The 20,005-nt window shown below is 39.5% G+C and overlaps 1 protein-coding gene across 2 annotated transcripts; it reads right to left on the reverse strand.

The window, feature by feature from the left end:
* Nucleotides 1-4,407: 4,407 nt before the first annotated feature.
* Nucleotides 4,408-12,301, reverse strand: SPATA19 (spermatogenesis associated 19). Of its 2 annotated transcripts, none has more exons than XM_072611622.1 (7): nt 12,156-12,301; nt 11,966-12,022; nt 11,518-11,586; nt 11,055-11,146; nt 6,191-6,268; nt 5,675-5,744; nt 4,408-4,601 (listed from the first exon to the last, which is right to left on the reverse strand). In XM_072611622.1, the coding sequence occupies exons 1-6, from the start codon at nt 12,231-12,233 to the stop codon at nt 5,684-5,686; spliced, it is 435 nt and encodes a 144-aa protein (XP_072467723.1). In that variant the 5' UTR covers nt 12,234-12,301; the 3' UTR covers nt 4,408-4,601; nt 5,675-5,683. The 2 variants fall into 2 exon arrangements, with proteins under 2 accessions (XP_072467723.1, XP_072467722.1); XM_072611621.1 differs by having other exon boundaries at nt 11,497-11,586; nt 12,156-12,300.
* Between the last annotated feature and the right edge of the window lie 7,704 nt (nt 12,302-20,005).

Here is a 20,005-nt window from a genome sequence, read left to right on the forward strand (position 1 = left end):
GCGTTCTCTCCCCTTTGTTTTCCCCCTCTCAGGATGGAAAATGAATTTCGAGCATCGCTCTGGAGCCTGCCAAGTAATTGGAAAACATGTTGAACAATTTGTTTGGTTGGTTGGTGGAGGCTAGATTTCTTTCTTTCTTTTTTTTCTCCCTCCCATTTTCTGTGAAATATCAATTCCACTTTGCCCGCTTTCTGGCTGCTGGTTAATCAACTCCACTCGGAGCCCTTGGTCTTACACTCAGGTTTCTCTTACGTTTCACTGAAGAGAGGGGGAAGGGAATGGAGAGAGCTTGCTTAGGGTTTTTCTTAAAGGCGTCATCTCCATTTTTCTTCACTATATTTCAGTCCTGGGACCATCTCTTCTGGGGGACCCTCTCTCCTGTTGCTGCCTCCATTTCTCAGAGTTCATAACAGAATTCAAAGTGCAGCTGAAGTCCTTGGATAACTCAGAGACCCTCAATCTCTTAGGATCCTGGGATTTAAAGCTAAGGGGGACTGAAAAGCATTTATTCCAATCACCTCATTTTACAGGTGAAACTGAAGCCTAAGGGCACACAGCTAGTGGGGCTGGAATTAGAACCTAGATACTCTGATTCCAAATCCCGGTGTTATTTTCAACATTGTTTGATTTCCAAAGAGACTTTATTATTTCACACCTCAAATGACCCCCTTCTCTATCCCTTTTGTCTGCCATTTGAGCTCCCCTTTCCTTAAACATTTTATTCTGTCTAGAATATCTTCTTTGATCTACTCCAAATCCCCCTTCTTTTACTCCTGTTCTGCCCGTGCCCTTCCTTGCCCCGTGCCCCTGCCATTCCCAGACTGAGCCTGCGTGCCATGGTACCCAGAACGCTTGCTCGTCACAGCCCCTTCCTGCTCCCTCTTTTCTGGGAGTCAGATCTCTTCCTTCCTCTGAGAGTACTGCCACGGAGAGTAAGCAAAGGGAACTGGAACAGAAAGGAGAGCTGTTCGTTACATATTAAATAAAATATACTGTATTTCAGAGCTGTTGGAGTGATGATTTAAACATGAAGTCAAAGTCAGTAATGGTGTTGTCAGAGCTGTAATGTTAACACCGATCAATAATTCACCGACATGTTGCAACTGTGCCGCAGGCGGCACAGTCCGCCTCCGGCAGCCATCCGAGGCTCCCCTCTCTAAGGCTCTTACCTAGATGCGGGCACTGGTGACTGCATTTCGAAACCTAAAGCTAGTGCTTTTCCCATGCCCTGTCCCTGGTCCTGAAGTTTGGCCTTTCCAAAGACCTCTCTACAGACTCGTGATTTGGTGCTGGCAGAAGCTCTGACCTTTGGGCTGTCCTCCAGAGTTCTCTGTGAGCCCTCACTGTCTCAGACCTGCAGGACATTTCTCTCCAGCACCACCTACTGCTCTGGGCTCTGCCTTCCACCTGAGATCCAAACTATCATTCAGGACCCATCCTGTCGAACACCAAGCTGACTCGCTCCATCTGCCACTACTTTCCCACCCACACCCCTCACTCCATCCCAATATTAGACACAACTTCTGAATCCTATATTCCATTCCAATTATTCATACCTTCTAATCCTAGCCAAATATATAACAATTTGCAACAACCCATCCTCCAACTCCACCCCATTCTGAGCCAGGATCTTTCTGAGACCATTTTCAAAGAAATAAACACCAATTACCCCCATCTCCCCTCAAATGTCACCTCTTCCATGAAGCCTTCACTCTGTGTAATGAAATTAACCCTTCTGAAATCATAGAGCAATGTATTTTGCACCTATTTGGTACATTTATGTAGTTTTATGTATTAAAGGCATGATGTCTAGGTGGTACAATAGTTAGAACACTGACCTTGGAGTAAGAAACACGAGTTCAGATTCTACTTCAGACACTTTTATTAGCTGTGTGACCTTAGATAAATCACTTAATCTTTCTCAGATTCAGTTTCCTCATCTGAAAAATGAGGACAATAGTACCTACTTCATAGGGTTATTACAAGGATCGAATGAAATAGTATACAGAAAGTACCTTACAAACTTTAAAACCTGGTGTAAATGCTATTATTATTTTAATTGTCTGTGTATATGCCTTAATCCTTTACTACCCTATAAGTTCTATGAGAACTAGGACCATGCTTTATATGAAAAGTGTACCACCACCTCCATTTCTACTACAGTGTGTTATGACATATAGTAGTTACTTAATAAATGTTGGATTTGAATTTGTCAGATCAGGTAACTGAAGAGGTGAGACCTCAAAGCTCACCTAGTTCAACCGTTACTCAAGTAATTAAGAGTAATAGTCCTTCCACAATTAGTCATTCAGTCTCTGCCCTATTAATAATATTATGATATTATTAATATAATATTATTGTTGTTACTTTTACTGGGCCTGTGCTCTCATCAGTGTGGAGAGATCCTAGTAAGGAACTTCATCTATCAATACAAATGAAGCACCTCTGCAAGTTCCAGCCTTAGAAAGTGCCCAGGGGTGCTGAGAGGTTAAATGACTTGCCCCTGTCATATAGCAAGTATGTACCAGAAGCAGGTCTTGAATCCAGGTCTTCCCTACTTCAAAGGCCATCTCTCTATTCACTATGTCACAGTGCATCTCACTATTACTATTCTGTTTCTACCTAGATATTCAGCTTTCCTCAGCCTACCAAACCTACCACCATTCAAGTGTCTTTCAAGTTCTTCACCTCTCCCATAAGACTTCCCTGGATTGATTGACTGATCAGAAAAATGACTTGACAATTTACCCCATGTTCCCTCCAATCTCTATTAAAATTATAGTAGCTGCTCTGGCTACCCCCTTCTCATTCTCCATATCAGTACAGCTACCCTTAACCTGATTTAAATATTCATCTCTGATATTTCCCTAATGTGTTTTTTTCTTTCAGTGTGCCCTCTCCTTTTATCTATATCAGTGAATCTTAGATCACAAGCTCCCAGGGGAGAAGGCCTCTGGCTAAATGATTCTTTTTCTACAATACCTTACAAGATGCTACCTGCATTTAGGAATTTAATGTTAAGAATAAAGATATGTCTGATATTTGGCACACAAAGGCAGATTGCCACACTACCACCATCAAAAATCTTTCAGTGATATCCCTGAATGGTCCCCACACTACATTTCTCTCTCTCTCCTTCCTCCTCCTCCTCCTCATCTCTCTCTCTCTCTCTCTCCTCTCCTTTTGGATCTATGACCCACAAAGCCTTTATTAGTTCTTTCAGCTCCATTTAGCTACACAAATGGCTTGGTCACAGCTGACTAGTCCCAAATTTGCCAGTGATTTTCTTTTAATTCACCATGGCTCAGTCCCCTGTGTAATACAGGTAGAGGCAGCATATTTGTTCCCAAACTCTCCTCCTGGGGTTAATCATGCACAGAACAAAACTCCATTTGAGCCACTTAATGATTTCATTTCCACCAGAGGTTTGAAGTTGCTGTGGCCATATTATTGTCTCTTCCTACAATACCAGATGACTGCATGTACTCATACACATACATTTATATAGATATATGCTCTACATCACAATAAATTCCAAAAGTAACAAGCAATAGGTATCACTTAGTTGCTCAAGGACAAGCCTCAAGGTCTCTTTTCCAAATGTCAGGAACAGGAAACCCTATGCATACCTCACTTCTTCCAAAAAACCTTTCCTGAGTAACCTCAAGTAAATAACATTTATATGGCACTTTAAAGTATTTAAAATGCTTCACAATTTTTTTTCACAAACCTCACAATCACTGACACTAATATTTAGCCCATTTTAAAGATAAGAAAACTGAATCAGAGATTCAATGACTTGCCTAGGTGCACACAACTAGTCTGAGGCCAGATTTGGACCCAGATCTTTGTTCTTCCAGGTCCAGTGTCTTATCCAATGTGCCACCTAACTGCCTATAAAATCCTAACTTCTTTCTCTTGGTCTCTCTCAGTATATACTGGGTCATTTTGCACTGTATTTTAGTTGTCATCTGTTTCTATATTTCTTTGTAAATGTTCTCAGTTGAGTACCTGTAAATGTGTGTGAGCTCTAGAGGACTGGACCGCAAAGTTCCTCAAAGACAGAAACCATGCCTTAGATAACCTCTTATGGCTTCCCCAATAATGCCTAGCACTGCACAGAGATCTCTCCAAACCTCATCACTCAGTCTCTGAAACATACTTGACTTATCGCCTCTCCCAGTCTGACATGATCACTTCCGTGGAGAAACAGTACCATCTGGTGGCAACTAACAATATGGCCTATGAAACCATTTAGCTTATCCAATGGGGTCACAAACTTTCCTTCTTCCCTTAGATGGAGGATCTTTGAGTTGAAACAATGGTAAAAACATTTCTCTCTCCAGGCATCCTTCATCTCAAAGGGGATTGAAGGATATTGGAAACATGACCACAGTCACATAGGGATGTGGTTCTTAAATAGCATGTCTCTTTATTTAGTAGTTTAGTGGGAAGCTGCAAATGTCACCACTATCACAGTTATGGATTCATCAGATGGATTTTCTTTCCCCAGGACACATTGCACTGGTCAAACATCAAGGTCAGGGGGAGCAGGAGGACCTCAAGTGCAGGCTGTTCTATGAACCTGAAAGGACACCAACCTGGAGGCCAGAAGCAGAGAAGTAGACAGAATAGTGAGCACAGAATTGGAGGAATGACCAAATCACAGGGATGGGCCAATCTCTCTACACTTCACCCTGTTTTCTCCCAAACCCCACACCTTAGTCTTAAGAGATAGTTGTAGAGGAAGTCTAGTCATATTTTGTACATGTCTTATCTTCCCCACTGGAAGGCTCCTAGAGGACCCAAACTATCTAATCTTTATAATCTCTCCAATGGCTGGCACAGTGCTTGCACATTAAAGAGAATCACAGAAATGGAGTCCTAGAGTTGGAAGGTGCACAAGTACCACCTTATATCAATGCATGAATTCTCTCTACAAAATTGATTCTGTTCCTTGTCATTTAACAAGGGAACCAGTCATAGAGATAATGTTTGAAGATATATAATGAGTACCATAGTATATGCCTCGTAAATATTTGTTGAATGAATGCTCTATGGTAATTTTAATTTTGGCCTTTTATTTTGTAAGATCTTTTATTAGTTAGTTTTTTTTTTCAAAGTACTGCTACACAGCTGGCCCAAAATATTTCATGTACAACTTCGTGTGAAGTTATAGGAGAGATTGAAACTAAATCCATGAAAATTATTTATCCATGTAACACCTGGTTAGCAGTAGAGCTAAGATTAGAACCCAGGTCTCTAGTACAGGGAGCAAAGGCTCCTGTGATCTTGATTTTCAGTAAGTTTTTGTCCTTAAAAGCAGAGCCTCATGATCCTTCTGACCTTTGGGCTTTTAAGCAGGTGGTGTTAGAAAAGTCTTTCTACTATATTACAAGTATAGAATCAAAGACACTTACATGACTTGCTTTAGAGTTCTTCCAGGAACCAAAAAGATGAATGACAAGATAAATCAAGTATCTATGTCTTCCTTTCTCACAAGGGCCATTTCTCCTGGCAAACCAGGGGCAGAGCTAGTCTGCCCTCCAGGGATATACCACACCTGCTTTTTTATTATCCACTGCTGTTCCTACTAGCTCTAGCCTCCCTTTTCTCCACCTTCTCCTACCTCCTCCACCCCCTCCAAACTGACCTGCTTTATTATTTGTCTCACCTGCTGATCCTAGCAGTCAGAGAACGAGGCTTGAACGCTGGGGGCAGATTCAACCATAACATGAGACATGCTGGATGAAAGAGAGATGGTATGAAATGATAGCAGTCATCTGGGGCACCATGTGGCAGGAGACACTAAGGGAATCACAATGGTCAGGTACTTGGCTTGGGTCTTCCTAGTGATCTGACTGAGTATGAACTCCTACTTACACAGCAGGAAGATGGGCCCAGGACATGAGTTTGGATGGGAGAATTCATGGAGTGTGAAAGGAAAATGGAGGTCAAGTGAGCTGTTTTCACAAAATGTAGGGTTCACCAAGCAGCCACCTAAGAGGTTTATATAAATCTCCTGTTTTTGACTAATTAGGCAGTAAGTAAAGAGACCCAAGTCTTTTAAGCAAGGACCCAACAGTAGAACAGATTACTTTATCCTAAAGCTTAGCCTTTGGGGTTGCAGTGTGGACACTCCTACCCCCAAATCAGGAAACCAGAAAAGTCTTCTTGAAAGGATTCTCACCTTCTTCTCACCTGCTCTATCCTCTCCCTCATGGCCTCATCTCTCACTTCACTTGGGACTTGGAAGATACGCGTGTGACTGTAAAATATCATTCAAAATTTTGGTTTCCAAGTTTTCTCTTTCACACTATTACAGGGGAAACTGCTGGGATGGGTTTATAAAAATCTGTTCATTTGGTCCCCTAAAGGCTATACCTCCCTCATGGACCCCTTCTCAGAAGATATTTTTAAATGCACAAAATAGCACATATGATTACAAAGGAAACCAACTATATTGAAATAGTTACTCCAATATTTTTGATAAGTTCAAGAACCCCAGATTAAAACTCCTTGGACTGTATAAATTTCAAAGCTCTTGACCAGCCCATTTCCCTGACTGGCAACTTATCAGCTTATCAAAAGGCTTAAGATAGATTGAGCCTTATATTTCCCCAGATTTCGTAGTAGACAATTAATACAACAAAGAGAAATTCAAGGGTCCAAATCAAAATAAATGTTCTCCCCAAAATCAAAATAAATGTCTATTATCCTTACAATTCAAATAAAGCCTTACAATGCTCAAAATTATGACATCTGTTGAATCTTAGTTTCTTGTGGCAATGGTTAGGAGCCAGAGAAAATCCAACATCACAGGTAATGCACAACACATTGGGATGTGATTTTCTTATAGTATCACTGTTTATTTTTTGAAGCAAAAGAAGTCAATTGGTCCTATTATAATGTGCTTATTTTCCCAAGCCTCTCTCATAACCCTTCCAAGCTGATGGCTGTCTACCAGTCTACAGTAGGCTATCTACCTAACACAATCCAAGGGTAAAGAACCTGCAGCCTCAAGGTCACATGTGACCCTCTAGATCCTCAAGTACAGTCTTTTGACTGAATCCAAACTTCACAGAAGATTAGATTCAGTCAAAGGGTCACACTTGAGAGCCACATGGGACCTTGAGGCTGCAGGTTCCTTACCCTGCATATGTTTTCCTACACCCAACATGGGAGGAACCCCTCTCCCCCACTTTCTTCTTTCTGCATATCCAACTCCAATCCATCCTTCAAGACCCAGCTCTATCTTCATAAGCTTCTGCCATGAAACTTTTCTCAACCACCTTTAGGCAAAGTTACATCTCTCTTCTGAATTAATAATATAAATTATCTCATTTTTTCCCTTGTCCTAGAATGTTCTTCTGATATCTTGTTATTTAATTTTTCATGTATATGACACATATTACAAGCTGTTTGAGGAAAGGATCTTTGTCTTTTTATATATCTTTGTATTCTTTGTGTTGTCTAATATAGCACATAAATTAATAGATATTCAATGAATATTTTGCCAGATGAATATTAAAGTAAATTAGTATACCCTAAATGAGTAAAACCAGTCTGAGTTTTTTTAAAAATCACCATGGATAGGGAAAGATTGCCTATGGATAATTTATAGTTTATAAATATATAATTTATATGTATGTTTATATATTATATAATGTATAGCTATAAATCATGCAATATGCATATTTATTAGATACATTTATAATTTATAGGATCTCTGATTTAGAGCTAGGAAAAAACTAAAGATCATCTACTTCCATCTCATTTCACAGATGAAGAAAGTCAAGGCCAAGAGAAGTTAAACAACTTGACCAAGATCTCACAGATGGTCAGCATCAAAGGCAAAGACTCCAAAACCAACATTTTTTCACTGTACCACTCTTTGTAACAGTCATGATTTGAACTAAGAAATGCAAAATCTCATCATCCCTGTCTCTAATAATTACCTAAAAGAAAAGTATCCATGCACAAGAGAACTGGCCTCACCCAGAGATGTAGTAAGCAGTCATCTAAGGCTGTAATTGAGAGGTCTTGGAAAGTCTTTCACACTTCAGGAATTTGATGAATCAGATCTTTGAAATGGATTCTCCCTCCATTGCTGTAGCTCATGACCCCCATATCAACACCTTTGACTCTGGTACAACTCTTGTTCTTCCATAGACCCTCCAAAGGAGATCTCCCTGAAGTGCTAGAACTTTCCTTCTAGGTCTTTATGTATCAGAAGTACCAATGTATCAATTTTACTATTAACCTGCACTCCTACCACATAATCAACTTACTTCCTTTTCTAATCATACCCTACTTGTCTGTCTAGTACCTTAATGCCACTTGCCCAAAATCCTAATATTATTTCTTAGGTATAGGTCATGGTTTGGAATACGCTTCAGTCTATTTATGCCCACTATTTGTCTGTCCATTGCCCCCTGGGTCACCTAAAACTCTGATTTTTTTAGAGATTGTGACGTTCCAAGATGTGGAGACAAACAACATTACCAGGATGACATTTGTATGAAGAAATACTGTTTTTTTGCCCTTGGGGTCAATTTAGGTTTACTAAGCACAGCCCAATTTACCAGATGCACTCCAACGAGCAATCTAGGGTCATTGCTCATCTGCAATGTTTGTCTTAAAGGTACCACTTTACCAACTCAATGGGCTAGCCTTTTAACTGAATGTCATAGTCTGGTCATGGACAAGGAAACTGTAGCCTTCTAGATCCTTGAGTGTGTTTTTTTGTCTGAGTCCAAGTTTTACAGAACAAATCCTTTTATTAAAGGAATTTGTACTCTGAAGTTTAGATTCAATCAAAGGGTTACACTTGAGGGCCTAAAGGACCACATGTGGCCTTAAGGCCACAGATTCCCCCCACTCTGGTAGACAGCAGGCATTTTAAATTCTTTTGATTTTTCATTTTGAAGAACTACATTATCTCAATGAGAAGGCTATTTAATGTTCTAGCGTTTAACACATTTCATACCATGCTATTCACCAACAGGAAAATCACCACTGAAAGAGAATTTCTCTTTCATTTGAACCCTATACAGGATGTTCTCCATGATAGTGGTGAACACCTTTGTTTAATATATATAATATAATACATCCTTATTTTATTTCTCACCAAGTCTTGATAATCAAAGTGTCAGTAAATAGGATTACTTGTTGGAGGAAATTCTTTAGAATAATATTTTATCTACTGAGTCAAATTTTTTTAATAGTCAACAAGCAATAAAACATGAGATTGTGCTCTCTGCAATATTAGGCTAACCTAATGATTATGTAGAAAATCCACTTATGTATGGTAAGCACACAAGTTATGTATACTTGGTCTTTTCCATCCATTCTTTCTGACTTCTTAAATGCCATTTATCATACTCTCATATTTTCATCAAAGTTCCCTTAAAAATACATGTAGGTAATTCTCACAAAGATTTTTTTTTAACAAATAAGAAAGTAGGCACATAGATCAGCTATAATTGAGGTCTTTTCTATCACATTTTTAGATAGTAATGTCATTCATTGTTTCCATTCTTTGGTAGACCTATAGCTACAACTTTTTGTGTATGGGCCAGCACCACAGACTCTGATTCAGTCCTTATGGAATGGAGTGGAAGGAACTGTAGCCACTGTACTATGTATGTTGTGGGGAATAACGACACCACCCTATGGGATATGCCCCATTCCAAGGGCAGAGAACATGGAATACCATGTTTCCACATCTCATCCCACCCTAAGAGAAAAGACTGTTTTGCAGCTTCCTATTTTAACTAATTATTAATGATAAGTAGCATAAGGGTGCTGGACAAGTAGGATATGATTGGAAAAGGAAGTGAGTTAATTATGTGGTAGGAGTGCAGATTATAGTCAGATTGGTACTTCTAATTCCTAAAGACCTAGAAGGAAGATTCTAGCACTTCAGGAAGATCTTCTCTGGAAGATCTATTGAAGAGCAATAGGAATACCAGATTCAAAGGTGTTGATGGGGGTCATGAGCTATAGCATTGGATGCAGCATCCATTTCAAAAATTTGATTAATCAAATTCCTGAAGTGTTAAAGACTTTCTAAGACCTCTAAATTACAGCTTTAGACATGGACACCTTTTTGGGGGGTATTATTAGAGAAAGGGATGATGAGATTTTGTATTGATCGTAATGATAATCATGACTGTTACAAAATGGTACAGTAGAAGCAGCATTAGTTTTGGAGTCAGAAGACCTGAATTCAAATTTTACACTTGATGCTGACCATCTTTGAGATCTTGGGCAAGTTGTTTAACTTCTCTGGGCCTCTCTTTCTTCATCTGTAAAATGAGATGGAAGTATAGGTGATCTCTAGTTTTTTCCTAGCTCTAAATCAGAGATCCCATAAATTACAAAAACTATGTCTATATTTTATAAATATAAAACAAACACATATATTATATAATATGTACTTATATGTTATATAAGCATGTGTATATAAATTATATATTTAGAGAGGTCTGAGAGCTTTGCCTTGAGGGACACTGAACTGTAGGCCAGGGAAATGGATAGGAATGTTTGGGGGAGGTATGGAGATTCTGTTTGAGGGCTGACAGATTTCAAGACAACATTGCAAAGGTATAGGGAAAGGAGAATGGAGAATTCTAGCCTCAGGCACTAAGAAACCTCTTTTCATCGTGGTAGCAGATGAGAGCTTTGACTTTTGCATTTTAAGAGCTTATTTTCCTTTAGCTTTTAAAGTCCAATGGTTTCTGAACAATTCAGGTGCAAAAATAAGAAAAATTTGAAATTGCTTTGAAAGCTTAAAAGGTGGGGGGAGGGACTTTTTTCCCCATGAACCACTTGAAAGTTTAGAAAAAAAATAACCACTAGAGATGGAACAAAGGTAGGAAAAATTCCAATCCAAAGGACATTTTTCTGGAAAGCAGAGAAGGAAGAGAAAGTACCTGAGAATGTGAATCTGTATAGAATTCAGAGGGAAATATCTTTCTTGTAGCCCAATGTCTCCCCCTCTCCCATCACTATAGGGCTTTGTCTCCTAAAGGCAAGTGGGCATGTTTTACCTCCATCTTATGAACTGAATCCTTGTTCTCTCCTCAAGGACCTCTTGGCTCCGGTTTACTGATAAGTCAGATTTTGAGATATGATGTTTCACCTAGAAAACCCAAATGAGAATCTCCCTGACTTCTTCCGAGAGTATGGAACAAAGTCAAGCCAATCTCCTCTCCTCATTTCCTTACAAATAGAGGCCCCATTCAGTCTCCCAAGGTCTCTGTAAGTGTGCTCTAGAGGAACTACCTCTCAGTCATCTCCACCCTCCCCTTACTAATCAGTCTTAATGAAGTCCTTGGTAAGTTTGCTCCCTGAAAATATATGACTTAGTCACATACAACCTTGTACCCTCTCTTCAGCCACCCACAGGGAAGGAAGAGGTATGGACCTAAACGGTCCAGCCTCTTTTCTTGGCCTGATCTTCTCCCACCCTCCAACTCTTGCCCCTGTTACCACATCTCTTGTCACATGTACTTCTTGGCCATGAGTTGGAGGACAGTTTGACATCTTTTGTTTGATACCTTGGGAAGCCTCTTCTTCAGTCTGAAACATAAGCAGATCCTCTCTGAGATTTCAAGAGCTTCATCAAATCCCCAGACATATCTCTTTAAGGAAAGAACTCTCCAAACAGTTCCTTGAGATATTAGCGAACTGAAAGAAGGTATCGCCAAACTCTCACCCCAACATGCTTGAGAATCTTAGCTAAAACTCTTCCACCTCTAGGAGTTTCCTAAGAAATTTGGTGGTTAAATCTCAGCTCTAGACTTCTTGATCAGCAGAGCTCAATTGCAGTTAAATGTTGAAGTTGAGTCTCTTTGTGGCTCACACAGAGAAGCATAGATCCCTGATCCCACTGTAAATCCCTCCCTAGGTGGTTTCTACCTTTTGTAAATGGGGATACCCATTCAGAGAGCTTCCTAACCTTCTTCAGCCAGTGTTGCACCACTGATACTGCCTCACTTTCCACAACTTCAATGTCCTAGAAGAGATTGGGAAAAGTTAGGTCCCACTCAATCACCAACAGCCCATGCTCATCTTCTTTTGCCTATTTTAAAAGGCAGATTCAATATTACCTCCTTCCTGAAAATTTCAAAATGAGCAATCTCACTTACTGAACTGGTTTTTGGTGGGAAGCAGAATCCCACTTTTTGCCGGGCTATTATGTACACAATCCATGTTGTAATAATCATCCTTTGGCTCAAGCCAGGCCTCCTCCTTAGCTCCCTCCTTCCATAGAAGCAACCTTGGAACTCCCATAGGGTAAAGGGGGCAGGGATATTGTGGCAAAACTGCAGTCTGATTGGCTAGTCACTGATGATGTGACAATGACCACCCTTGTTCTCCTGGGTAAAAGGGAGAGGAGTGATATGTCAGGGCAAGGGATCTTGATGGTACTCTGAAATTTTCTTGTTATTGATTAGCTTAGAGGAGATTTCAAATAAGAATATGGAGGAGGCTGCCAATAAAATAAAATAAAACCATTTATGCCTTAGGGGAGATATCATGGAGAGGCACTGAAATCTTATTATTGCAGGAAGTTTTAAAAAAAGGATCAACCAATCTTCTGGGAAGAATGTGATTTTATAAACTAAGTGACACATGGAAGAGCTAGCTGATCAGGTCAAAACTGATCTCAAAAGCCCTACTCAAGTCTGTCCCTATTCTTAGGGGACAAATGCAATTGACTATTCCCAAGAGGTATCTTGGAATATGCAGACAAAAATCTAAAATAAAGGGGATGGGTAACAATTCCTATGAAATTATTCTGAAGTTCCTTAGGACAAAACACCTACAAAAGGGGGCATTCTGGTCTTTCTATTTCTCTGAAATGTCTGCTTGGTGGTAGAGCAGGAAAGATGCTGAAGTGGGAATGGCTTCCAAAAAAAAATAGTTTCTAAGGGCTTTGGATACACAATTGTTCCCTCCCTGTGACATACTTAGAAAAGTGTATAGTTATCCTATAACCACCTTATTGACCTTAGAGCAGTTCCACACTAGGAGTACTTTCCCATGTCTTTCATCATCGTAGAATTTGATGTTCCAAAGCACCCTAGGGTCACCTAGTCCATACACCCTCGTTTTACAGATGAGGACACTAAAACTCAGAGAGATTAATGAATTTTAATCAAGGTCACACATGTGATAAATGGTGGAGCCCAGATCTGAACTCAAGTGTATTCATTCCTGCCCCAACACTTTGACCTCAACCTTAAATGCACAGAATAAGGGCATAATCTTGCCTGACTTGGCCCTTCCCACATTTTGGCCTCGCGCCATTAGAGTTCAACATGTTTTTATTTCATTTTGTCCCCAGCGATTCCATTTACTATTGACCATATAAGTCACTTAGGCTTCTAGTCTGGGAAAATGAACCACTCTGTATAAGAAAATCAGACTTCTTTTGATTTAAATACGTCAATAAAACTTGACTCAATCACAATTTATTTTAAGATTCCACATCTGTTGACTGAGAGCCGTTGCCAGGTACACTTTCTGGTGAGTGAGTAAAATTGACTAGTTTGACATTCGGGTGCCCCAGTTAGTTTTATATTTAAAATTCAGTAAGTACTTTTAGAACAGAATTCTTACTGATACATAAGGAATGAGAATGAAAGAGAAATAACGTCCCATCCACTCTGATGTTTTCTTCTGTGGATCCAGAGCTCCTTCACTTTGAGAATCACTCCATTTTGTTCACACATACATGTCTGTACTCTCCTATCAGTGCTTGCAACACAAGTCACTCAAAACAGGATGTACCAAGTTTTTCCTCTGCCTTCCTTCCCTACCAATCCCAACTGCTTCCAGGTCCTGAAATGATGGCCAGTGCTTATTTTCATGGCTGATCTCATAAGACTGTTTTGGACTGTTTATCCTAAAATGAACATGGGGAAGAGGGTGTAAGAGAAGGCAATGTAACAAGAGGAGTTTCTTTGAGTTACTCTTTTAGTAATTTCATAATGCCAGCTTTCATTACTCATCCACCATAAATGAAAATGCTAAACTCTGATTTGAGTCCTAAAATCTAGGATTCTAAGCAAAGAAACACACAATGTGTAAATTAGACTGGTAACCCAGTATCCTTTCAGGCTAAATCTTTACATTAATCTAATAGTTTTGATTTGACTTGTTGGCAAATATCTTCATGCTGGATGCAAGAGGCTCTAACCACATCATTCCTGAGAGTTCCATGAGGGCTGTAACCGTTCATTTTTGTCTTCATATCTTCAATGCCTACCTCAGTGATTGGCCCATAGCAGGCGCTATAGAAATACCTGTTTAATCGAAATTGAATAGGAATTTATTTCAAAGACCTGAAACCCTTAAATCAGAGTGCATAGTTCAACTGGAACACAGAATGGATGCTTAAAGGAACAGAGGGTAAAGGAACAGGATTGCCTTTATTCATATGTGAAATAGGCAACCATTTACCAGTGACTTCAGATGCAGGGGAAAGATTCAGTTGTCAAAAATATATATATATATGTTAAAGGCATATACTTGCTTATATACTGAAATCCCTTCATAAGTAGGACAGTCTTTATAAGAAACAAAGTGACCACTTGGCATCATAGTTTCCTCATCTATAAAATGAGGGAGCAGGACTAAATGATTACTCTTTAAGGTTTCTTTCAGCTCTAATATTTCATGGTTACATTGTCTGTGGGAGAAGGAATGCCAGGATTCATTTGCTTTAAACAGCAGCAGTTCTCAAAGTGTGGTCCATAAACCGCTGAGACCCCCCAAGACCCTTTCAAGGGGTCCATGACGACGAAATCATTTTCACAATAACACTAAGATGTTATTTGCCTATTAAAACAATCCTTTTCCCAATTATATATCTGTGTGAGACCAAATTCTTTGCATATACTTCAACCAAAACAATATATTACAAAAGACTGAAAGTAAAAGCAGATATGAGAACCTAGCTGTCTTCTATTAAGCCAGATATTAAAGAAATTTACAAAAACATACAAAACAATGTCATTCTCATTATTTTTTTGTTTTCAAAAGTATAGTTATTTTTCATTCAAAATTATGTTTATATGTAATGGGTTCTTTATTTTAAATGCATAAATATTTTTAAATTTTTATCAGTTTTAATTTCTAATATAAAAATTAATAAATATAATCCACATAAACAAAAGCTCTTTGGAATCCTCAATAATTTTTAAGAGTATAAAGGAGCCCTTACAGCAAAATGTTTGAGAACCACTGCTCTAAGGTGTAATGAATTAATATCAGATTGCTTCCTAAGAGTAGATGTGATTGCAGAGAGCTCCTGAAGCTGAGGGAGGACCCAGATGTCCTATAGTATAAAAGTCATGAGTCAGAGAAATAACTGATAATAGAAGTATGTGTAGAATAATTTTATATATTACATATCTATTTGTGTGTAATGGTAGCCATCTCTAGGGAGGAGAGGGAGAGGAAAAAAAGAAGAAATTTACATGATAACATTATCATATATTTATAAGGAATAGTAAGTTGTACATAATACATTTGCAGTTTCATGTGCAATCATCTTTTTTTAATTATACTATGTTATGGAAATGCCTGTTTTTGTTCCATAAATTAAAAATAAAATAAATAAATGTGAAAAAAGAGGCAGTATGTTGCGGTTGCAGGGTGCAGTCACGAAACACTGGAACTGGCATCCAAAGTCATAGGTTCATCACTCAATTCTTATATAATATTGCCAAGTAACAACTTCCCTGAACCTCAGTTTGTCCATCTCTAAAGCAGGGATAATAAAATCCTCTCATGCCTACTTCATAGCTGTCATTGTAAAGATCAAATAAGATAACAAATGTGAAAACAAATATTAATTAGGGAAATGTATGCACATGTAAGTGCAGGATCACCATTAAATTCAGCAGAGAGGAGTTCCTCCATGCCTCAAAATATTGCTTTAACCAATCTTGTCCAATCAGTCTCTTAAACTACCATGTCCTCTTCCCTACCTAGCTGCCGTGCTTCTCCTCACCCAGATCAGCATCCTCCAATCCCACTTCAAGAACCCATAATGCTTAAGTCCCTGGGCTAGTTATTCCACTCAGTTTTGGAACTCCCACCTTGGGGCTAAGCAATTCAGTGAGTGCAAACTTAGCTGGTCCGCAACATTTCAGACTGTACGTCATATTCCATCTAGATGTCTCCTCCTACCATTTTGCTATCTGCACTGTAGGTACAACACCTACCCATTTCTGTTTTCCACGTTTTTCTCTGGGTACTTTAATCAAATGAGTACTAACTGATGTTTCTAAGTGTTGTTTTCTTTCATTTTTTCAAAGAGGACCAAAGGTATCACAGGGTGATATCTTGACTCCTGTGTGAATTGGATTTAAGTGAAGCAAAGTTGCAAAAAGTCATGAAAAGTAGCTCTCTCTTCCAGAGTCATCAGTCCAGTGGCAAGATAAAAGTCAGGATGATTAGTGATGGCCCATGATGCAGTGGATGACTGGCATCTTTGATGTCTGACCAAACTCTAAGAGCCCGATAGGGCCTGCTTCAGCCACCTTCGTGGCCATTGGAACAGATTATTCTCACCTGCCCATTCTGCCAGGGAAAGTCTTCATATGCTTGGGGTAAACACCCCCTAACTCACCTATAGGTTTGAGGCCTATCAGTTACCCTTAACCTGGGTCAGCCCATCTGCCCGAGATGGTTTACAGTTTACTGCGGTGTGCCCACTGCATATACTACAGCTTCTTGGAGTCACATGTGAGAGTTGAGTGGCAGGTAGACACCAAAGGTGGATGAGCACCCCTGAAAAGGGCTCAGCAAGCCCTCACACCAGAGATGCTAGTCCTTCTTGAATACCCATATATCCCTTTCTAAAGAATACATTCCAACTGACTGGATCAACTCAGCATTCCAGTGGTTTGCCCAGACCAAAACCTTCTTCCCTAGCTATCATTCCTATATGTACATCGTTTCCCCTCTTAGAATGTAAGGTTCTTGAGGTCAGGGACTATCTTACTTTTTGTATTTGTATCCACAGACCTTAGCACAATGCCTATGACACAATAATTATTTAAATGTTTTCTCTTTCCTTCATTTAGTCAACACTGCCTGAAACACTTTATTTCATTTTGCTGCAGTACCAAACCAATTCCTCTTTTAAAAGACAACATTTATGGGAAGATTGGGGGAGAGTAGGGTTTGCCAGCTTAGGGTTAATGAGTTTAATTAGATGCAAAGGAACGTTTTGTTTTTTTTTTTTAAATAAAGGGTACAGACTAACAGGAAAAAAAATCCAGAGCTACATAATCAAAGGGCAACACTTTTTTTTAGGAAAATACTTTTTAAATGAAGACTTTTCTTTAACACTCAAGAGAACTGTAATTTTACTATGAGGCTACCCTATCACAAACAGTGATTATAACCTTTCTATAAACCATTAAATGATCTTCAAGACTGCTGTGGCTGCAAAAGGAATAAATCTGATGGCAGCTGCCAGCCAAGGGTGAGCATCTCTGAACTTAGCTAAGGTGGTCCTCTAACAAAAGAAATGCATTCCCATTCTCAGACTGGGGCCATAGCTGAAGTCTTTATGCTGCCCCCACACAACCCCCAGATACAGGGAACACAAAATTCTATCTTGTGTATATGACAAATAAAAAATATACTTTCATTGTACATCTTGGTCAACGAAGGGAACACCTTGTATGGTACCTTGCTAGTGATAGGTACTTGACTAAAAAAAAGGAAAGAAGGTAAAGAATAGGGAAATGAAGGAAGAGAGAAAGCAAGTTCCAGGGACAGAGAGTGGTGTGACATAACATGTTACTTCTTTGGCTATCCTAGTTAAATACTTGTAAAGGTACATTTTATTTCCATAATTCTAAGTGTAAATGGGGACATTAATCCTTGGTGTTTTTGCCTTATAGACCAAACTGAATCAGTTGACCGTAGAGAATGGTAGTTTTGATTTTGGGTGAGGGGTGAATGAAGAGGACAAGAAATTAGCAAATTTGAAACAAGGTATGGTGCTCAGTCATGGGAGTCTTTAGCCAGCCAGCAGGTAACATGAAAGAATCCAGTGCCTCGGGCACAGTGGACAACGATGGGAAAAGCTCATTTTTCTGAATTGGTCATGGGGCTCCAGGCAGGATATACAAAGGACAATAAAGGATACATCTGTCAAACCAAGCCATATCACCTAAATCAAACCTTTCAGTGAGTTGAGTGTTGTACCCATATCTCTTTCACATCTGCATAGGTGACTGAAGATCCAAAGAAAAACTTCTATTTTCCAATTTGCCAAGAGCTGATCCTAAGATATCACTAAGATTATCATCTAACTGCAGATGGGACTCATCTACAGAGCAACCTGACACATGGGTGTGACTAAATACATTAACTTACCTTCACCTCCTATATTAAAAGTAATCCTGATCCATACCAAGCATGTGCTGTACGTTTTAAAAAATAAAGTCTCCCCAAAAAAATGGGTTGATATGGGAGTAGAGGAGCTGGACAGGTTCCTGTCAAGCCCAGGAATGAGGAAAGGGAAGCAGAGAAACTGTAGGTCAATTATAACAGTTGTGTCAAACTCAAATAGAAATGGGGGCCTCTAATATGTTCATAAGGAAGCAGCTAGATAGAGTGCTAGCACTAGAGTCAGAAGACCTGAGCTCAAATTCAGCTTCAGACATTTTCTGTGTGACCCTGGGTAAGTCATTTAACTTCTGTTTGTCATAATCCACTGAAGAAGGAAATGCCAAACCATTTCAGCATCTTTGTCAAGAAAATCCCATGGACAGTACAGTCACAGAGTCAGAAATGACACAACAACAAATATATTCATAAGTATTACATATTGACTTAGTTTTAAAATGTACAATCATCTGTGTTTTTATTTACTTTTGGTAAACATTCCCCAATTACATTTTGTTAGGGGTTTTTTTGTTTGTTTTGAAGGTAACTGGGGTTAAGTGACTTGCCCAGGGTCACACAGCTAGTATATGTCTGCGGCAGATTTGAACACTGGTCCTCCTGACTCCAGGATCAGTGCTCTATTCACTGCACCAACCCTGCCCCCTCCCCCAGATTACATTTTGATATGGTTTGGGTGCACTTGGATGTTTCACACCTGGTTTGGTCTAAAGGACTGAAATCAGAAGAGATTAAATAAGCGCAGAAAAATCCCTCTCAGCCACTAACAGAAATAAAGAACAGAAGCTTATTTTTTTTTTTAGCAAATGTTTATTTATATCAAAATACAAAACATTTCTAAAGCAGAGTAATGTTACATGAGGAGCAATTCAATGCTAAACTTTTTTTTTTAATCAGTTCCACAGACTACTAGCTCACCCACAGCAACATGAAAGTTGCGACTCTCCCAGAGTTCCTTCACTGGGCACACCTACCACTGTTTGATTTGCTTTATGTGTCTGCATTTTTTTGTCTTTTTTTTTTTTAATCCAGTCTATGAACATGCAGTGTTACTGGTGATGAGTTGTTTAGTACTCAGCAAGCCTGAAAATGTCAGCAAGTGGAGCCTGGGACATGTGGCCTGAGTTAAGGCAGGGCTGCGACTTCTCTCTCCCAGCTTTATTTAGGGAATTCACTTGTTGGTTTTCAAACGGCAACAGTCTAAGGCCAAAGGAGTTACTGTCCTTGGCAGCCAGAGCCGGCTTTATTGCTTAGGGCCACGGAGCCAGGCGTGGCTTAGGAGCTGCCTCTAGTAATTGCCAATTAGGGTAGCTCTTCCTTGATCTTCAGGGCAGAGGAGTTAGGACAACCAAAGGAGTTCCACCTGGATGGGGAAGCAAGTGGAATTTGCCCAGAGGCTAGAAAGGACAGCTGAGAACCACTATGTTATCTTTCCTTCCCTAGAAAGTTTTAAGAATGGGATAGGAGCTGTAAGGGTCTGGGATTGGGGGGAAAAATGGTTAGAATGAGCCCTAAAGTACACTCATTTCCAGGCCTGGAATTTTATGATTTGGTGGTTGGG

Source organism: Notamacropus eugenii, chromosome 5, assembly GCF_028372415.1.
Source record: "Notamacropus eugenii isolate mMacEug1 chromosome 5, mMacEug1.pri_v2, whole genome shotgun sequence".
Lineage (NCBI taxonomy): Eukaryota > Metazoa > Chordata > Mammalia > Diprotodontia > Macropodidae > Notamacropus > Notamacropus eugenii.

Bases quoted from the DNA above. Each gene is read 5' to 3' on its own strand.
- SPATA19 (XM_072611621.1), bottom strand. From the start codon at position 12,233: ATGATTATTACAACATGGATTGTGTACATAATAGCCCGGCAAAAAGTG. The intron at 11,587-11,965 runs GTTAGGAAGCTC...CTTATGTTTCAG, and splicing joins TGCAACACTGGCTGAAGAAG to ACTGAAGAAGAGGCTTCCCA. The intron at 5,745-6,190 runs GTGAGAATCCTT...TCTTTCATCCAG, and splicing joins ATAGAGCAGGTGAGAAGAAG to CATGTCTCATGTTATGGTTG.